Raw genomic sequence first — 19,474 nt, forward strand, 5'->3', positions numbered from 1 at the left:
TCCGCTAGTGGAGGCAAGAGTGGAGTGTTGCTACAGGCCGCAGGCGGGTGTTTGGTGCTGAGGGGGCTCTGCCGACATCTTGTGAAAGCGCAGGGGACGATGCATGTGCAGATGGAGATCTCGGCACCAAGATCTCATCTCCTGAGATCTTGGTGCCGAGTTCTCCATCTGCGCATGCACCGCCCCGGCCGACAGCCATTTTCCCGGAGTCCAGTCCACCGCATAGGAAACCATGTAACTGCGGTGGCTTTGATAAGATGACGGCAGAGCCCCCGCACTGCACATCAAAAGATCCCCTCTTCCCAGCCTGCGGCTGGTAAGGTATATCCATATTATACGACGCACCCCCATATTCCCCCAAAATTTGGGGGGAGAAAAATGCGTCTTACAATCCGAAAAATATGGTATTTCTTGTCCAAGAAACCAAAGGTGGGAGAACTCCGACAGAAAGTGTGAACTTACAAGGGACAATACACCGTGACAATACACCGTGACTGTGCCAGGAGGGACCGCTTAAATTACATTAGTGCTTTTCTCCCAGATCAAAAGTCTTGCTAAATATATAATGGATCAATAGTACAACAGACCAAAGAGAACATGATTAATACAACAGGGTCATTGATACCAGCCATGTATGCTTGTTTCTTACAACAAGACGGTGGTGCGCATCTTTAAAGCGACAGCAAACAGAATGAAATAAGAAGCTTGTCACAATCTGTAATGTATCCAGCCATCAGCAGGTTCCATATGAGTAAATGCTCCTAAAATGTCTACTTTTCAGCCCTACAAAGATGCTATAATATAGTGACAGCCACAACAAAATGTGACAGATGCTTCGTTTAAGATCAAAAGAGAAGGAAAACGTATGGAAGGTTGTTGCTTGGAAACCGGTTTCCTGCAACATGTGTGGAGGAGTCCGATGAATCACGAGAGCAGATCTGCCACTGACATCTTCCTCCTACTATTCTCATCCTCCAAGCCTGAAACCTACGGCACCTTATTAGTACAAATTACTATTATCACTGCATGCAGCTGTAGCTAATGATTTGGATATGTTAGTTCACTGTACAATATCAGTCATTGAGCGGAAAGATGAGAGTACAAGCAGTGTCAGACAGAACTTTATATATTGTTCTAAATCAGGATATGATCCATTTAGGCAGAGGTCCTTTTTACTTCCAGCTAAAAGGCTGGAGGCCAAAATGTCCTGGGTGATAATTCATTGATGCGACCTGTACTGAGCTACATGTCAGCAGGGAAACAGTGCGGCATTCAGGGAAGAGGTCTGTAATCAATGTATTAATTTCTAACATACAGCTGTTCATGAGCTAAGCTATCCAAGCAAGCAAGGAGCATTTAGGAAACAATTTCATTTACAAAGTTTACAGGTAAATATACCAAGTTTAGGATAGTTCACCCAGTCTTTTCTTTAAAGAGATGTTGGTATAGTTAATATTGCCATAGGTCATATGAGCAGGCAAATACAGTATTTTTCCATTAAGTGTAAATGAATAAAGAAGTCAGAAGAGGACACTGGGAGCTTTGGTCATAGACAGTCAATGATCTTCAGCCTCAGCACATGTGGAAGGTAGGAGCAGTCACTGACAGAACAGGAGGCAACATTTTAGATTTATTATATTTATATTGTTCGCAAAAGTGAAAATTTGTCAAAAACTTGACATGTAATAGTGACAAGAACATTGATCAGTGGAGTTTATAAGTCAGTGTTCGGCAAACCCTGTCTAGCCTAAACCCTGTCAAGCCTAGGTCAGGAGCTCTCAGCATTGGTCAAATCTTCTAACAAGTCATTGTCACATTTCAAAAGTGACAGTAACTTACTTATTTTTCCATAAAAATTATGACTTAATAAATGGCTTTTCTGCAATATTCAAGTGCTAACCTTCATCTGTTCGGTTTACTTCCTGTTCGCTGAGTCGGGAGCTTGCAGGCCTTGAGGACACCACAGAGGGCTGTAATGATGGTAGTTCATCAACATCTCGAAGATTTGCCAGCATATCCTGAAGCTTTGATCTGTTTGGCCCTAACCACAAAAAGAAAAAAAAAGAAAAAAGAAAAAAAAACAAACAAGACAAGGATCATAAAATATTTACGGTCAACAATATTTCTTCATCATTACATCAAGAAATCTAGTGTGAAGCCAAAGCCAAGGCTTCAGCTGAGCAAAGTAATTTAAAGAAAAATAAAGAGATGCATTCATTGCAAGGCAATATTTCAGGGGAACATTACAATAAGAAGTAAAGGCAATTCCTTGTCACATGTAATGATAAACATTAATGGAGGTCAATCAGAATAGAGGCACAAATCCATCGTCTAGGTCTTCGCACCCATGTTGACACTTACCTGTGCTCTTCTCCAACATGCTCCCACATCCCTGTTTTGATTGTTTTATGTGGGACACAGGCTGAGACATTTCTTCTGAGGTTTTTCCTGTTATAAGTTTAGGGACAAAACGTTCTTTAAGAAACGGAAAGGTCGGTCCACCGGACCATTATAAAATATGTCATTACTAACAGAAATGTCATTTACAGATTTAGGAAATGTGCAAAAGAGGTGCAAAACAATATGAACCTATATCTGCAACAAGACCCTAAATGTATGAAATGGTACAAGCCTGCCAATATGCAAAGCCACGGGTGCAAAAGAGCCACAAACCTCATGCAGAGCCTTAGATACATTTATTACAAGAATGGGAAAAGTCAACTTACTAGGCCTTGTATAAAGGTACCTTCACACAACGATTTCGTTAACGATATCGTTGCGACGTCACGCTTTTTTGTGACGTAGCAACGATCCCGCTAACGATCTCGTTATGTGTGACAGCGACCAACGATCAGGCCCCTGCTGGGAGATCGTTGGTCGTAGGGAATGATCAGGACCTTTATTTGGTCGCTGATCACCCGCTGTCATCGCTGGATCGGCGTGTGACGCCGATCCAGCGATGTGTTCACTTGTAACCAGGGTAAATATCGGGTTACTAAGTACAGGGCCGCGCTTAGTAACCCGATATTTACCCTGGTTACCATTGTAAAAGTAAAAGAAAAAAAACACTACATACTCACATTCCGATGTCTGTCACGTTCCCCGCCGTCAGCTTACCGCACTGACTGTCAGTGCCGGCCGTAAAGAAGAGCACAGCGGTGACGTCACCGCTGTGCTCTGCTTTACGGCCGGCGCTGACACAGTCAGTGCGGTAAGCTGACGGCGGGGGACGTGACAGACATCGGAATGTGAGTATGTAGTTTTTTGTTTTTTTTTAACTTTTACAATGGTAACCAGGGTAAATATCGGGTTACTAAGCGCGGCCCTGTACTTAGTAACCCGATGTTTACCCTGGTTACCCAGGTGCTGCAGGGGGACTTCGGAATCGTTGAAGACAGTTTCAATGATGCCGAAGTCGTTCCCCTGATCGTTGGTCGCTGGAGAGAGCTGTCTGTGTGACAGCTCCTCAGCGACCACACAACGACTTACCAACGATCACGGCCAGGTCGTATCGCTGGTCGTGATCGTTGGTAAGTCGTTTAGTGTAACGGTACCTTAAATGATAAAGGCAGAGATTCATGAAGAATTCAACTGAAAGAACTAAAAGAACCTATTATGTATATCAGATCTATTGTGCAGACATCTAGATAAGGCTCTGTTCACATTATCGTTAGCCCCTGATCAAATAAACAAAGCCTCAAGTAGCCATAGTTTTTGCACTGTATAAAGGTAAAGTAGAGCTAGACAGAAGCTACAGAACTCTTGCAACTACAGAGACCATTCGCATACCAGGAACAACTAAATGCAATTTTGCAGAAGTTTAAAGTATATAGTGGATATAAAAATTATACACATCCCTGTTAAAACGCCAGGCCTTGCCATGTATTAAAAAAAAAATAAAAAAAAATCACATGATTATAATGTTTCTGCTAATCTGTTCATTTCAACTGGAAAAAACAAACATTGAAATATTTTCGGGTGGAAAAATTAAAAAAAGAGAACTAAAATAGTGTAAAGGGGTTGTCCAGCCTGGACTATAGTTTTTAGTCCCATGGTAAAAAATAAAAACAGTTGCATGTTGTTGCTAACAAAGGGAGCTATCCGGCTGGTCGATCCGATGCAGAATGATCCTGCCAGTAATTACTGTATTTTTCGGATTATAAGACACTCCAGATTATAAGACGCACCCCAAATTTTCAAGGAAAAAAAATAAGAAAAAAATATTTTTTAATAAAATGGTGGTGCTTCTTATAATCCATGCATCTTATTGCTTTCCGGGGGTGGCGGCACCACGTCAACAGAGAAGCTTTTCATGCGGCCTGCTCTGTTTACGGGGCATGACTACCAGTGTCATACTGATTGACAGCATGCTTCGTACAGTTAGGTCTGTGACAGCTCTGCGGTGGCCACATCCATCATGTAGTCAGCATGTTATGCCCATAGTGTAAAAAAAAAATAAATTAGCCCCCTTTTAAGTAAAAATGTACATCCTTCAATCTAAAACTCTGTTGAAATATCCTTCGAATTTATTACAGTATTCGCTCTTTTTGAGTAGGAGTCTATCAGCATGGCACATCTAGAATTGGCAATGTTCACCCACTCTTCCTTGCAGTACCGATGAAAATCTGTCAGATTACCAGGGCATCTACAATGGACAATTCCAGATGCTGAAAAACCGCCCCAAAGCATAAGGCTGTCTTCAACAAGATTCACTGGAGTTATGGTGTTCTTTTGGTGATGTGTAGTGTCGGCTTTGCACCAAACAACTTTTGGAATTTTTGAAACGTTCATCTTTGGTCTCAGACCCTCATATTTTTCTGGCAAACTTGATGCAACTTTTGGCAAAACACAGCTAGTCTTGGATGTTTTTCTTTGTACAAAAAGGTTTCTCTCTTACCACCCTACCCCACAGGCCAGCCATAGGAAGAATCCAAAAGCTTGTCGTCACGTGCACTTTCAAGAAATTCCTGCAGCACCTTTAAACCCCTTTCTGACATCACACGTACCATTCCGTCCATGTGACCCAGGCTAATGTGACCACGGACGGAAAGGTAAGTCGGCTGCGATCTCAGGGGGCTTAGAGCGGGCGAGCGCCGCTGGGTGTCAACTGATTCTGACAGCTGGCACCCAGCACTAGGTGCCAAGAGCGGTCACAGACCACTCCCGACACTTTAACCCCCAAAATACTGCGATCGAACACAATCACAGCATTACAGAAGCTGGCACAGGGGCTGACAGCCCCTCTGCCTTTGGATCGGAGACCCCGCGGCATGACTCGGGCTCCCAATCGTTGCCATGACGACATCTGGGTAACCAGAGATAGGAGACTTGGTGATCATGCGCAGTGCATGATCACCAAGTCTCCCTGTCAGTGCAGTGCTGACAGCTTATATAGCATGCCGATGCTGCTACATCTGCATGTTATAGAAGAGAGCAGCCTGCAAAAAATGAGTGTCCTATAGTGGGACAAAGTGAAAAAATTAGAAAAAAAAGTTTTAAAAAAAATTAATTGTAAAAAATATTTTTTTAAAATCTCAAAAGTAAATAAAAAATAATGTATTCCATCTATAAATATTTTAATGAACAAAAATCTAAACAATAAAAGTACACATATTTGGTATTAGTGCGTTCGCAACGACCCAACTTATAAAACTGTACCACTAGTTAACCCCTTTAGTGAACACCATAAAAAAGGCAAAAAGCAATGCTGTATCATCATGCCGCCTAATGCGTGTGCTGCATTAGTACAAGGATGGGCACTAGGTTAGAAGCGTTACAGTAGGTGCTGTTTCCCGGCCACAGGTGCCGAACACCCGCTCTCATCATTCTCCCCTGCTCTGTCAGCAATCGGCTTGAGCAGGGTAGAATGATGAGAGTTACATGTAAGTAATAAAAGAGACAGCAGGAGGTGGCTGATGGGACTATTACTCCCATCAGTCTACACCTGCTAATAACAGTGACAGCAGGAGCGGCGGATGGAAGTATTCATCTGCCGCTGCTGCGCTGTAAATAAATATGGTAATTTAAAAAAACTTGAGTGGGTTCACCCTATTTTTGATAACCAGCTAGACAAAACTCACAGCTGGGGCAGCAACCCTCAGCTGTCAGCTTCAGCAAGGTTGGATATCAAGAATAGAGGGGTCCAACCGCCACCCCTCTCCTAGTGTATCCTCACCCATCCCCTGCAGACTGTGAGCCCTCGCGGGCAGGGTCCTCCCTCCTTGTATCTGTTAGTGCCTTGTTTTTTGCTGATGTTTATTGCATTTGTCTATATTTGCCCCCTCTTCACATGTAAAGCTCCATGGAATAAATGGCGCTATAAAAATGTATATCATCTGTAAAAAAAATGGTGTGGGGTCCCCATTTTTTGACAACCAGCCTTGCTAAAGCTCACAGCTTGGGACTGGTATTCTCAGGCTGGTAAGGGGCCATGGATATTGACCCCCCCAGCCTAAAAATAGCAGCCCAGAAAAGGCACATCTATTAGATGCACCAATGCTGGCGCTTTGCCTGGCTATTTCCACTTGCCCTCTAAGGGTACGTTCACACAGGACTTTTTTGCTGCTTTTTTTTTGCTGCTTTTTTTTATGCTAATTTAGGTGCGTTTTTTTGGTGCGTTTTTGGTGCGTTTTTTGGGTACGTTCACACAGGACTTTTTTGCTGCAGATTTTTGCTGCAGATTTTTGCTGCTTTTTTTATGCCAATTTTCAGCTGCTAGGACACCTCACAATGGCTCTTCACACCTTACTACCAGGAACTCCCTCACAATAGATCACAATCAGGACACCTCACAATGGCTCACAATGGCTCTTCACACCTCACTACCAGGAACTCCCTCACAATAGATCACAAACAGGACACCTCACAATGGCTCTTCACACCTCACAATGGCTCTTCACACCTCACTAACCACACCCCTAAGCTCTTGGCTGTGAGATCCCTTCCTGCTGGCCATGATTTTCTGCACAAAAAACCCAGCAAATAATGCTACATGCGTTTTTTCAGCGTTTTTGCAGCGTTTTTTTCATCACCCATTCAAGTCAATGGGTGAAAAAACGCTGCAAAAACGCTGCAAAAACGCTGAAAGAAGTGACATGCCCTATGTCCAAAAAAAGCAGCAAAGCAGAAAAAACTGATCAAACAAAAAACCAACGTGTGTGCATGAGATTTCTGAAATCTCATAGGCTTTACTGGTACTGTAAAAAGCAGCTGAAAATTAGCATAAAAAAAAGCAGCAAAAAAAAGCAGCAAAAAAGTCCTGTGTGAACGTACCCTAACGGTGGCAAGTGGGGTAATATTTGTGGGGTTGATGTCACCGATGACATCAAGCCCACGGCTAAGTAATGGAGAAGACACCTATCCATTACTAATCCCATAGTTGTATGGTAACTAAAGACAGCAAGAATATAGTCTTTTATTTGAAATAAAAATGGAAAACTGTGTTTACTGTTATTACGCTTAATTCCAGCGAAGCCCTCGATCTCCTGTAATAAAAGTAAAATCATAAAACAACAATATACCATGCCTGTCCGTCGTTTTTGTACCTTTCTTTTGACTGATAACAGCCAACAATAAGACCCCTTTGCTATGTTGTAAGCAGTTTACAGACCATGACTTTCTGTAAAATGCAACCAAGACAATGTCAGGGAAATTTTACCAGAATAGCTAAAACTTTATATGGGGGTTATTCAAAATCACTGTAAATGATGGCTACTATGCTACATGAGTTTAAATGTGGCTGGCAAATTCTGAGCAAAACCATAACCCCAATTTTAAGATGGTGATCACACTTATGCAACCACATTGGTTTAGTTTTATTTCCCCCTCAAAAAGTTTTCATTTTGTTTCTCAACGGATTACAGGTGACATTAAAGGTGTAAAAAGTTTTGAACTTCTTCGTAGGATTTTTTTACATGACAAAAACTGGTATTGTAACGGGCGGGGCAATGGGTGTAGAGCTATATGTCTTTAAAAGTCCAGCTCTAGCGGGACTGTTAACATCTCCTGTCTGTAAGGCACATTAGAGCATTTAGATACAGGGTGGAAAGTTGAGGTAGTGCTGGTGAGGACATGTCATTTAGGACTCTTACCCATCACAGCTACTAAGGAGGGCTGGCATAGTTGCCTGGTAACCATACACTACGAGGAAAGCAGTCATCACATGCCAGTCACTTGCCCCAGCAAAAACCGCAAATTGTTAAGCAGGTCCAAGACCACTACAATCAGCTCACTATTAAAGAAACTCGCTTAGAAAAGGTAGCTCTTTTGGATAAAACTAAACCTTTACTATTAATGGAGTTAGTGTAAAGTGCATTACACCGACGTGTTTGTTACATCTGATCGCTACTCAAAGTAAGTATTTCACAAAGCTTTCTAACATCCAAGGCAACAACAATGAAATCACTCATTTAGTCTAGCTAAATGATCGAATCCTTGCAAAATAGGGTACAAAAAGACAATGAGGTGCTGGTGTTCAGCACACCAGCAATGGGCCAAACTGGCTATTGTGATTGGTGGAGTATCGGCCACATGGCGCCAGCTGAATGGTCTGGCTCTACTCTGACTTAAGGCTCTTTCAAACGTCATCACATTTTCGGTACTGGAAAACCAGTACCGGAGATATCTGTGTGTTTATTAATGTGTGTGGCAATTGTGTGCTGCAGCAGTATCTCACACGTATCGGTGCCTAGGAATCGGCGGTACTGTTCTTGCTGTTCCTCGGAGGCAGGTGCTGAAGACAACTCACATCACAGTCTCCTGCTTGCGCTGCGATCAGCACTAGCAGGGGACAATGTTGACAGTTGTAGTCGACTTAACCGCGAGATCAGGCGGCGGCTGATGTGAGTATTCATCAGTCGCTGCCTGCGCGATAAATAAGACAAAAATATATATATTATGTGGGGTTGATAACCAGCCACGCAAAACTAACAGCTGCAGGCTGCAACCCTCAAGTTTCATCTTTAGCAAGGCTAGTTATCAAGAATAGAGGGGTCCCAACAACGTATTTTTTAATTATTAAAAATAAAAAAATAAAAAACAACATGCACAGGACAGAATGACAGACAGGCGAGGGATATGGTTGTTTTTTATTTTTGTTTCATTACAGGAGACGAGTGCGTCAATGGAATGGGTGTTAGGCGAATATAACGGCGTTTGTTAAATTTAAAGGAAAAGTGTATTTTCTTTTTATTTCGAATAAAGGACTTTATTCTGGCTGTGTGTTTATTTACAATATAACTATAGGATTAGTAATGTATAGGCATCTTCTAGACACCTCTCCATTACTAAGCCGTGGGCTTGATGTCATCGGACAATACAAAGATGAACTCAACTCCACAAACATGACCCCACTTGCCACCGGCATAGGGCAAGTGGGAAGAGCCGGGCAAAGAGTCAGAACTGGCACATTAACAGGTGTGCCTTTTCTAGGAGGGCTGCGGGCAGCTATTTTTAGGCTCGGCAGTGGGCAAAATCCATGGCCCCTTATCAGCCTGAGAATACCAGCCCCCAGCTGTCTGCTTTAGCTTGGCTGGTCGTCAAAAATGGGCAGGAACCCACACAGTTTTTTTAATTATTTAAATATTTAAAACAGATGTCTTGGGGATCCCTCTATTCTTGATAACTAGCCTTGCTAAAGCTGGCAGCTGAGGGTTGCAGTCTGCAGCTGTCAGTGTTGCTTCCTGGTTATCAAAAATACATAATTTATTTATTTATAGCGCAGGTGGTGGGTGATGAATACTTACATCAGCAGCTGCCTGATCTTGCTGTTAACAGTTGAAGACAACTCCCAACATTGTCCCCTGCTAGAGCTAATTGCAGCGCAAGCAGGTGACAGTGATGTGAGCTTTATTCAGCACCTGGCGACGGGGAATTGTGCGAACATTACCGCTGATTCCCAGGTGCCAGTACGTGTCACACTGATAATGTGTGCAGGATGTTTTTGCCTATAAAAACAGCCACACGGTCTGTGGAAACATACTGAGATGTACACAGACCCATTCAAGTGAATGGTTCTACATGTGTAAGTATCTCCAGGACATGTGAAAACTTACAACACGTACTGGAAGCACTGACGTGTGAAACAGCCCTTAGGAGGAGAAACACTTTACTAGACAAAGCCTTCGATATTCCATGATCTCTAAAAGACAATTTGTTCATTTCCTGTTACCCGTGAAGGTACAGAAATCATTACCTTTCTACCAATTACAATAATGGCTTTTCAAACACACATTTACAACACACATTAAATACCACTAACAATGTCAAGTAGCTAGTCCGAAGTCTGCAACATAAGACACCCTGAAGCCTATTAAAGGTCACTTCAATATTCAGGAAGTCTGATGTGTGGTCCCTGGATTAACACATACTGCTGCTTCTAAAAGTCACCATCCATGGAGGAAATAAATGATATTGAAAGACAGACGGGTGTGACCACTCCGGGACAGGTGTGCCTCCAGCCTAACTAACCTGCCTAAGAGATAAGGATATAAGAAGGACCCATTGGTTGTTTTCTGGTGGGGGAAGACTAAGTATAAAACTAAAAATTGCATGCCTATTTTTACTTAATAAAGGGACTGTTATCTTAACTAGTGATGAGCGAGTGTACTCGCTACTCGGGTTTTCCCGAGCACGCTCGGGTGACCTCCGAGTATTTACGACTGCCCAGAGATTTAGTTTTCATCAGGCAGCTGACTGATTTACAGCTACTAGCCAGGCTGAGTACATGTGGGGGTTGCCTGGTTGCTAGGGAATCCTCACATGTAATCAAGCTGGCTAATAGCTGTAAATCATTCAAGCAGTCAAATACTCGGAGGTCACTCGAGCGTGCTAGGGAAAACCCAAAGTACACTCGCTCTGCACTAATCTTAACCCCTTAACGACCAGAGGTATTTTTGATTTAGCATTTTTATTTTTTGCTCCTCTTCTTCACAGAGTCATAACTTTTTTTATTTTTTTTTTGTCAAAATGGCCATGTTAGGGCTTGTTTTTTACAGGACGAGTTGTACTTTTGAATGACACCATTGCTTTTAACATATAGTGTACTGAAAAACAAGAAAAAAAATTCCAAGTGCTGTGAAATTGCAAAAAAAAGTGCAATCCCACAGTTTGTTTGTTTTTTTACCATGTTCACTAAATGCTAAAACTGACCTGCCATTATGATTCTCCAGGTTATTACGAGTTCACAGACACCAAACATGTCTAGGGTCTTTTTTAAGTGGTGAAAAAAAAAATTGTGCCATTTTCCAATACCCGTAGTGTCTCCATTTTTCGTGATCTCCGGTTGGGTGAGGGCTTATTTTTTGCGTGCTGAGCTGACGTTTTTAATTATATCATTTTGGTGCTGAACCGATCTTTGATCGCCTGTTACTATATTTTACTGCAATGCTGCGGCGACCAAAAAAACAATTCTTGCGTTTTGTCTTTTTTTCTCGTTACGCCGTTTAACGATAGGGTAAAGTTTTTTACATTGATAGATTGGGCTATTCTGAACACTGTGATACCAAATATGTGTACGTTTGATTTTTTTAATTGTTTTATTTTGAATGGGGAGAAAGGGGGGTGGTTTGAACTTGTATTTTTTTTTTACTTTTTGCATGCTTTAATAGACTCCATGAGAGACTAGAAGCTGCAGTACTTTGATCAGCTCTGCTACACACAGGGGATGATCAGATCCCCTGTATGTAGCAGAAATGCTCACTTGCTATGAGCGCCGACAACAGGGCGGCCCTCACAGCAATCTGGCTATGATAACATAGAGGTCTGCTTGAGACCTCTGGTTGTCATGCCAACCCATCAGAGTCTGAAAGCGGCATTTAACTACTCAAGAGCCGCGGGTGGATCGTAATTCCACCAGCGGCTGTTAGAGGCACATTTCAGCTGTTCAAAACAGCTGCCACGTGCCGGAAAAGATGTGGGATCAGCAGCGGAGCCCACAAAAAAGGGAGGGAAGTCTGACATCAACGTGGTATTATGCCCGATGTCGGAAAGGGGTTAATTTATCAAATGTGTTGGGGGCATGATTTTGTGGCACTTGCTAATATATACAGTGGGTACGGAAAGTCTTCAGACCCCTTTAAATTTTTCACTCTGTTTCATTGCAGCCATTTGGTAAATTCAAAAAAGTTCTTTAATGTACATTCTGCACCCATATTGACTGAAAAAAAACAGAAATGTAGAAATTTTTGCAAATTTATTAAAAAATAGAAAAACTGAAATATCACAAGGTCATAAGTATCAGACCCTTTGCTCAGTATTGAGTAGAAGCACCCTTTTGAGCTAGCACAGCGATAAGTCGTCTTGGGAATGATGCAACAAGTTTTTCACACCTGGATTTGGGGATCCTCTGCCATTCTTCCTTGCAGATCCTCTCCAGCTCCATCATGTTGGATGGTGAATGTTGGTGGTGTGATGCAGTGACCCGTTACAGGTAGGGGGCGCTGCATGGTCCCCCCAGAATACGCTTGGGAGGCATATTGAGGCCATGGGAATGCATGGCAATTGCAGGAATAACTGTGGTGATGAGACAAAGTCCGGCATTATTGGGAATGGCCAGTATGTGTGTTGCAGAGGAAGATACTGCCAGCCTGAAGTAAGGTTGTTCTGGGACCTGTAGTCCCGCAAGTAATTGTGGTGTTTGTATAATTGTGAAGGGAGGCTGGCAGGGCTAGTTATGAGAGATGGGCGGGTCAAACTAGCCACACAAACACACACACACACACACAACTCCCACCTATGGGAGTGGTAACAGGTGTATAATGTGACCAGGATGTGGGTCAAATTGTTGAGAGTGTGGACTTGAATGGTTCTGTGTTGGAATGTCCTATGTGTTGGGAGTGCAGTCTCCCTCAAGAGCACGTGGTGGGGCTTTGGACCTGGTGGCCTGGGGTGTTGGACAAACGTCCTGAATAGCACCCAGACAGACCACATGCCTGTGTTGGACGGTCCCAGCTGGGGATGGACGTCCTGAATAGCGCACAGTGAGACCATGGTCCTGAACGATCTCTGTGTTGGAAGCTCCTGTGAGTGGAGTCTTCCTGGAGCACCGAGAGACCGTGGACCTGGACGGTCTGTGTTGGGGAAGCTACCGTCCTTCGGTGGCTCTGGACTGACTGATGTGTGCTGGCCAGGCAATTTGGTGAACCCCGTGAGGCAGCTTCCCTGAGAGAGAGAGAGAGAGAGAGGACTGACAGGTCAGCGTGTGGAGCAGGAGCTCCAGAAAGGTAACACCCGGGAAGGGGGCTATCATAACGGCAGAGACGTATCTGCAAGTGGAACAGACTGTTGGTGCTTGTTGTGTTCCATGGACATTGATGAACTGTTTGGCGTACGGTCACCCATGGAAACTGGACGAAGTGAGAGGTCCAGCATGTTTAGTGAACTGTGAATTGAAGCCGTACAAAATGTATATAATGAACTGTGCATGACCCAGTTTATCACACTTTAATAAACCGCATAGACTGTGTTTTATGTGAGAAAACCGTTCCTGTGTGCTTGAATCCCATGCTAAGCGGGTGTCCCCCAACATGAAGGTGAGGGCAATCTCACAGTAGACAGCCATTTTCAGGTCTCTCTAGAGTTGCTCAATTGGGTTTAGGTCAGGGCTCTGGCTGGGCCAGTCAAGAATGGTCACAGAGTTGTTCTGAAGTCACTCCTTTGTTATTTTAACTGTGTGCTTAGGGTCATTGTCTTGTTGGAATGTGTGAACCTTTGGCCAAGCCTGAGGTCCAGAGCACTCTGGAAGAGGTTTTCATCCAGGATCTCTCTGTATTTGGCGGCATTCATGTTTCCTTCAATGACAACCAGTCATTTCTACACACATACCGCTTAGAATTATCACCAAAAAGGTCTATCTTCGTCTCATCAGACCAGAGAATTTTATTTCTCGTAGTCTGGGAGTCCTTCATGTGTTTTTTTAGCAAACTATGCAGGATTTCATATGTCTTGCATTGAGGAGAGGCCTCCGTCGGGTCACTCTGCCATAAAGACCTGACTGATGGAGAGCTGCAGTGATAGTTGACTTTGTGGAACTTTCTCCCATCTCCCTACTGCATCTCTGGAGCTCAGCCACAGTGATCTTGGGGTTCTTCTTTACCTCTCTCACCAAGGCTCTTCTCCCACGATTGCTCATTTTGGCTGGATGGCCAGGTCTAGGAAGACTTCTGGTGGTCCGAGATTTCTTTCATTAAAGGATTATAGAGGCCACTATGTTCTTAGGAACCTTGAGTACTGCATAAATTCTTTAGTAACCTTGGCCAGATCTATGCCTTGCCACAATTCTGTCTCTGAGCTCCTTGGCCAGTTCCTTTGACCTCATGATTCTCATTTGGTCTGACATGCACTGTGAGCTGTGAGGCCTTATATAAGACAGGTGTGTGCTTTTGCAAATCAAGTCCTATGTTTAATCACAGCTGGACTCCATTGAAGGAGCAGAACCATCTCAAGGAGAATCACAAGGAAATGGACAACATGTGACTTAAATTTGAGTGTCTGAGCAATGGTTCTGAATACTTACGACAATGTGATATCTCAGCTTCTTTTTTTATTATATTTGCAAACATTTCTAAATTTCAGTTTTTTTCCAATCAAGATGGGGAGCAGAGTGTACATTAATGTGACAAAATGAACTTTTTTTTTAATTTACCAAATGGCTGCAATGAAACAGAGTGAAAAATTTAAAGGGGTCTGAATACTTTCCGTACCCACTGTAATACAGGCTCTCCTTCCAGATTGAATGCACAGCTCATGTCCAAAATGTGGCAGCTCATGGAGGAGCACAAGACCAGACCTGCCCATGAACCCACAGCAATTTAAAAACTTATCACATGAGTAAGCCATTCTTACACACAGGAGAGCTGTGTAGACAGAGAAAGACTTCAATACCAGTGTAGGAGGAGAACCTGTAATACATCTTTATTAGTACGTGCCACAAAATTATGTCCCCAATACATTAGTTAAGTGGCCAACTACTTTAAACTTAAAATTAAAAAGTCAATGAGCAAAAAAAAAAGCTCATCCTTATATGAGACGTTCTTCAACAACCTCTCAGAAGTTCTATGAACACTCTACACATTATATCGGTAGCGTAAAAACAGTGCCAACAACTTCAATACCTATGACTTATAAGCGATCCTGAGGCTTTGATCAAACCTGAGTCACAGGGCTTTGTCAGGAGTCACCTTTGCAGGTTCTTGTAATTGTGACAGAGAAACAGACTTGCATACAGCACCATCATTCCTACATCAGTCTGTATGCCAAAAATAGTAAAAACATCGATCACCCAGAACCTTAAAACTACCTGCCACATATGTGTTGACATTGGTGTGCAGCTGTCATCCATTGAGGTATGGACTTAAACCTGTACATGTCATTTGCTATCTGCACCAAAATGCTAGCTTTACATTTTGTCGGTGAAGTAGCGACTCCATCAACACCATTTTTGAGCATATCATACTTTGTCTTGTTCCTCAGAACATTACTGAACATTTTTTTTCTATGTAGAAGAGCAGAGTATTCTGATGGTCACTGCCATTAGTAAATAACGCTATATACAGGGATGTGCATGGTTTCCCAACAACATTTGGGTGCGCGGTATGCGTAAAAGTAACATCCACATAAGAGCCATGTTTTTCAGCACAGTATTGTCCACAGCATCAAATGGCCTCTGAAAACTAACCTTTTCACCATTCTGGTTCAATTTCTTACCCACTTGCACAAAACAGTCCACAGAAGATTTATAAAGGAACTCATTAGGGAAGGCCACCATTTTCCATTACTCCATGGAGCAGGACTTGATGCTGTGGACCTGGGTTATCATGGTCATTGTGACTGGTCCAAAGTTGTAGAGCCCCATAATCAGTAGTCTGTGGTGAACTGTCCGTTCTAAGAGTGCTTTAACAGTGTTTTCTTTATGAGACTTTTACATCACAGACAGAATTATCATTTTCAGCTATAGTAGATCTGTGAGATCTGCCCAGGATGGCTTTAACTTCCCATGGGCATTAGTGAGCCTTGGGTGCTCATGAACATCTCTTCAATACACAATTTCTCTTTGGATCAATTACTGTAGATGCTAACCACTGTCACTCACTAAACCTACAAGAACTACTGCTTTGAAGGTGCTCCGAACCAGTCATCCTAGACTGCACAATTTGCATATTAAAAGCCCTACTGTGTGGTCAACCGAAAAACGCTATTATAAGGTCTAAAAAAATTGATCAAAATAATTATTTGAACAGCTAGTACTTTGCACCTAAAAGTAGTATTACTGGCACAAGAAAGTTGAAGGCACCAACAATAAAAAATATTATGCTCCAATGACAAATTAAACGAAATATATCCCTCAGTCCCTACTATCCGAATCTCATTTCTACAAGTCAAGTTTATTAGTTGTCGACATACTCTACCTGTACAGGAGAGGTTAACAAAGGTATTCAGATAGTACAGGAAAGTAGCATACAAATGTACATACTGCAATATGTAATGATGCAAAGTAATGCTTAGGACTGAATGATCATACAGATTCATTGGGCATGGTCAACTGATCTCAGCGCAGCATGAAGACTGCAATGGTCGGAAATTATGATGTGTATCTAATGCACAATGCAATTTTCACTTATCTTTTCCCGGGCAGAAAGAGCTCCATGACTTCCATACGATAGCTAAAAATTTCTTACTAAAGCAATAATGAGTGCACAGAATTATTGGGTGTGCTGTGACCTTCACATATCGGTTCAGAAACAAAATCTGCAGGAAAGTGTCTTCCTGTAAGCCCCTTCATTATGGCTGAGCAGATATTACAGAGCTGCCATCAACAATTTAAAAGCCAAAATTATACGCAAACCAGGATCACAACTATTTTATTTCAATGCAACAAGAAGCGTTTGTAAATGTAACAGGACAAAAAGATCAAGCTTTTAAAGTGGAACTAAACTCAATTATTAAAGGAATAGCTTGACTGACATCCCAGGTCAAAGTAGAGTACGTCATCTTAGGCCAGTGCTCAATCTGCTGCCATCTTCCAATTCTGGCAGATTCACAGAATTGCTTGGTGTGTACTAGCATTGGCTTCATCAGAAGACACAAGCCTGTCAGAAGGGAGGCTAATCACGCCAGACTGAGTGGGGTTAGGTAAAGTGAAGGCGACTTCTTACAGCAGGTCCACCTTCTTAAACCCAGCAGGTCATTTACATACAGCAAATTAAAACTTTTCTCTATCACTACACAGAAGGGCAGCTTTATAAAGGACAAAAAAAGCTCATGTAAAAGCTATTCTTGGCAGTTTAGTGGTAAACCCTCCCCCTCCACCAAAAATCTGCAGAAAGGTTCCCTTTAAAACCACCCATCTACACTCGTAAAAAGCTGTAGATACCCAAGTACTTGAGTCTCTCTCCCACGAGTCAAGGACCTGCCTTGACAAGAAAGGTCTCCCCAGGTTTTCATTCACAGAAGAATGTATACTAAGCAGGTTTCACACATGCAAAAGATTTCTTATGTTAAAACAAGGTGTGATGAGGCAGAAAATTATTATTATTATTATTTTTTAAAGGAAACAAGCTATGGCAACATATGAACTTGTGGTATTTTCAGTGATTATTGCCATTTCCCACATTTCATTATAGGTCACCATTTGTACTCTTTTCCTGCTGACCGCTATGGCTGTTGCAGAGCCAGGTGGCCCAGTGGTCATGATATTTATTGTTGCATAAATGTGCTCGGAAATGGCAAAAGTGAAGCAAATTTGTAAATTTCTTAAAAGAAAAAAAAAAATAATAATAATGTGTTCAGGCATATAACATGGTGACCTTTGCTTGTTACCGGTCATCAATATCAGATTGGTAGGGTCCAATATCTTGCACCTTTAACAATCTGCTTTTATTAGCTCCAGTGACGGTTGGAGGTCAACAGTGAATTGACCCCCACAAAGAATAGGTCCCTAATGTTATATGCATGGACTACCCCTTTAACATAAGTTCTGCTACCATTAAATTTCTTGAAAGGCTTTACAATCTATTTCTGTCTTCTTAATCTTAAATGGCATAATCTGGCCGTTCCCAGCACAAGAGTGTTGCCGTGCAAGAGAACTGCAGAAGGGACATCTGTCCCTTTGTTTTCAGGATCAGTGTGGATCTTGGACACGAGATCTCACCAATGCTATTGATAAGCCAAAACACACAAAAAACTCAATATATGAATACTAGGTTACTGTATTTAGTTCCACTTTAAAGCAACTTATCACACATTACTGCTAATAGCCTCACTCGTCCAAAAGATGACAGAGCTCTAATGCCCGTTAAAAGGTGAACAGCAGGAAAAAGAGGAGGAGCAGCAAAGTAAAAGAGTAAGTGGTTCAGGAAAACATTGAAAGAAAAATAATGAAAAATAGCTTTGGAGGGAAGGGAGGATATATGAAAGAGGTGGGATTGATGATTTGGAAGTGCAATGTTTTCCACTTACTCTTCACCCCTTTTTTCCCCTTGCGCTCCTTTTTGTATTGTTCCTTGAGTTTGGTTATTACTCCCTGATCGATATTCCAGGATTCCGGGATGGGGCACTGGTCTTCCTTTTCTAAACAGTAAAAGAGATCAAACACATTCCTCTTCAATAAAGGCGGCTTCATCAATAACTGACTGAAGGAGAATCCTTTTTGCCAAAGAAGGGGCAAGCACTTATTACACGAATACATACATACCATAGCAGGTCACCACACTGTTATAGTGGAATACACTGTAGGTTTTCATGCTTTTCAACTTTAGGAGTCAAAAACTGACTGCACAGGAACAAGACTATAAATGTATATACATACATACCTGGGTCTCGCACGTTAAGATATTTTTGAGGACGCCCAACAGAATGATCACAGCTTACCAGGCTGCACTGTTGGGGGTTTGGGTGGCTGCGTCTCAATAGTGGCAATTCGGAATCTGGACACATTTCAGCACAGTGGCCATTTTACCCACATTACTTGCCCTTTAGTTCTAACCTAAGCACACCATATTGATCAAACTGAGTGAAAACATTAAATGACTGGTCAGATTTCAGGGCCCTTACCACCCAATTGGTTCCTAGGTGCAGGTCCTCCATTTACATCTGGCACTAGTTTTGATTAATCTTTCACTTGTAAGCTTTATAAAGTGGCCAAGGTTCTAATTAAAATGCCATTATTAATGATAAACTTAGATATACAACCTGGCTGCGTTGTGAAATAGGAATTCAGCCTTGTATAATTGGTATGCACAGCCATACACCAAGGTCATATGAGAAACAAAATATTTAGGGAGGAAATTAATATATTCAATAAACTGTTCTTGTGCAAGGTAATTAAATAGTGAGATGCAATTGCATTTATAACTTGTGGCGTGAGACTAATGGTACGATTATTTTTTTTTTAGCAATCAGGGCAACACACAATCACAATATAATAGGGTTTTTATTTTTTTGCTCTTAACCATTTTTATACACTGAAGCTACTAGAAAA

General features: G+C 42.1%; 1 protein-coding gene across 3 annotated transcripts in view; it reads right to left on the reverse strand.

The window, feature by feature from the left end:
* The window catches only part of STRN (striatin), a 176,533-nt gene that overhangs the window by 58,922 nt on the left and 98,137 nt on the right, over positions 1-19,474 (reverse strand). Inside the window, exons 8-10 of one of the 3 annotated variants that reach the window (XM_077283058.1) lie at positions 18,454-18,564; positions 2,362-2,448; positions 1,901-2,041 (exon numbers count right to left, since the gene is read on the reverse strand). In XM_077283058.1, the coding sequence (XP_077139173.1) occupies positions 1,901-2,041; positions 2,362-2,448; positions 18,454-18,564 (339 nt within the window). The remainder of the gene's footprint in view (positions 1-1,900; positions 2,042-2,361; positions 2,449-18,453; positions 18,565-19,474) is intronic. The other 2 variants (XM_077283059.1, XM_077283060.1) reach the window with 2 other exon arrangements.

Source organism: Ranitomeya variabilis, chromosome 2, assembly GCF_051348905.1.
Source record: "Ranitomeya variabilis isolate aRanVar5 chromosome 2, aRanVar5.hap1, whole genome shotgun sequence".
Taxonomy (NCBI): Eukaryota; Metazoa; Chordata; class Amphibia; order Anura; family Dendrobatidae; genus Ranitomeya; species Ranitomeya variabilis.